The sequence below is a fragment of the Acanthisitta chloris genome, unplaced genomic scaffold, assembly GCF_000695815.1.
Source record: "Acanthisitta chloris isolate BGI_N310 unplaced genomic scaffold, ASM69581v1 scaffold2947, whole genome shotgun sequence".
Lineage (NCBI taxonomy): Eukaryota > Metazoa > Chordata > Aves > Passeriformes > Acanthisittidae > Acanthisitta > Acanthisitta chloris.
Window position 1 is genome coordinate 8613 of NW_008680729.1, and position 1265 is coordinate 9877.

The 1265-nt window shown below is 49.6% G+C and overlaps 1 protein-coding gene across 1 annotated transcript in view; it reads left to right on the plus strand.

The window, feature by feature from the left end:
* Positions 1 to 205: 205 nt before the first annotated feature.
* Positions 206 to 1265, plus strand: part of TBX5 (T-box 5) — a gene marked incomplete at its 5' end in the record, with an annotated part of 9453 nt that continues 8393 nt past the window's right edge. The window contains one exon of the mRNA XM_009077794.1: positions 206 to 432. Coding sequence (XP_009076042.1) covers positions 206 to 432 — 227 coding nt within the window. The remainder of the gene's footprint in view (positions 433 to 1265) is intronic.

Here is a 1265-nt window from a genome sequence, read left to right on the forward strand (position 1 = left end):
AAAGGAAAAGGAATAGAGAGTGCTGCATGCATAAAGTGTGACGGGGCTGCAGTCTCCTGAGAGGGATGTCTCTGTTTCCCTGAAAGCCTAAACAAACACCATGACACTAATGTGCTTCCTTCATTTATTAAGCCACTGATCTATTTATTAATTGATTGCTTTGCTGACTTGTTTTGGTTTTTTTTATTTGTTTCTTTGCTTTTAGTAAAGAGTACCCAGTTGTTCCCAGGAGCACAGTGAGACAAAAAGTGTCCTCGAATCACAGCCCCTTCAGCGGTGAGACCAGAGTCCTTTCTGCCTCCTCCAACCTGGGCTCCCAGTACCAGTGTGAGAATGGGGTGTCGAGCACCTCCCAGGACCTGCTACCACCTGCCAACCCCTACCCGATCTCCCAGGAGCACAGCCAGATCTACCACTGCACCAAGAGAAAAGGTCAGACCTCGGCTGTTCCCTGCTTTGTGCTTTCCCCCTCCTAACATGACTGTCAGTGTTGTTTCCTGATGTTTCCCCTTGCCCACAGGCTGGACAGCCCCAGTGTGTTTTATGGTGACACTTAGGGGATGAGTGAGGGATGGGTGTTGTGTGCTAGAGGTGGGTAACTCCCCCAGGCTGGGCTGGGAGACTCCTCTCACCCATATTAGCCTAAATTCCCATCTCCACTGCTGGGTTAGGAGTGAGCTGTGTGGAGGGGTGGCAGTGCCTTTCACCCACAGTGAATCCACACTCGGGCAGATAGCTGGTGCCAGAGATAAAGATGACTTATCTGTCTCCATGGCCCCTCAGACGGGGTTAATCTCCCAGTGGAGATACCTTGACAGCTTGCATTTTGCACAGTTTTTGACTCAGGGTCTCACAGTTGGGAGACAGTTTTCTGTCTGCAGAAAGCAGTTCCACTTAAATGCTCAGTCTAATGAGCAGTGTCTGAGATTGAAAATCATGATATCCATGTTCCTTCCCCTCTGGTGCCGCTGACCTGCTTTGACAGAGCTTGAGGGATCAAACTGTGAGGGCTTTACACTGACTGCTCAGCTCGTCCTGGCGTGAAGAGCCCCATGATATCAATGGGATAATTGTTTTGGGCAGGAGTGAGTGGTTTGTAGTCTCTCCCTTCCTCTCCATAAGCAATGGGAATGCTTAGATGCAGAAACACTTGCAGGACTGAGATAGCAAAAGCCTCAGATCAGCTCTACTCCAGTTACTCAGAAGAAAATAGGGAATTTCCAGGGCTGAACACAACAAGGGGTAGGCAGGAGACGGTTCCTGCT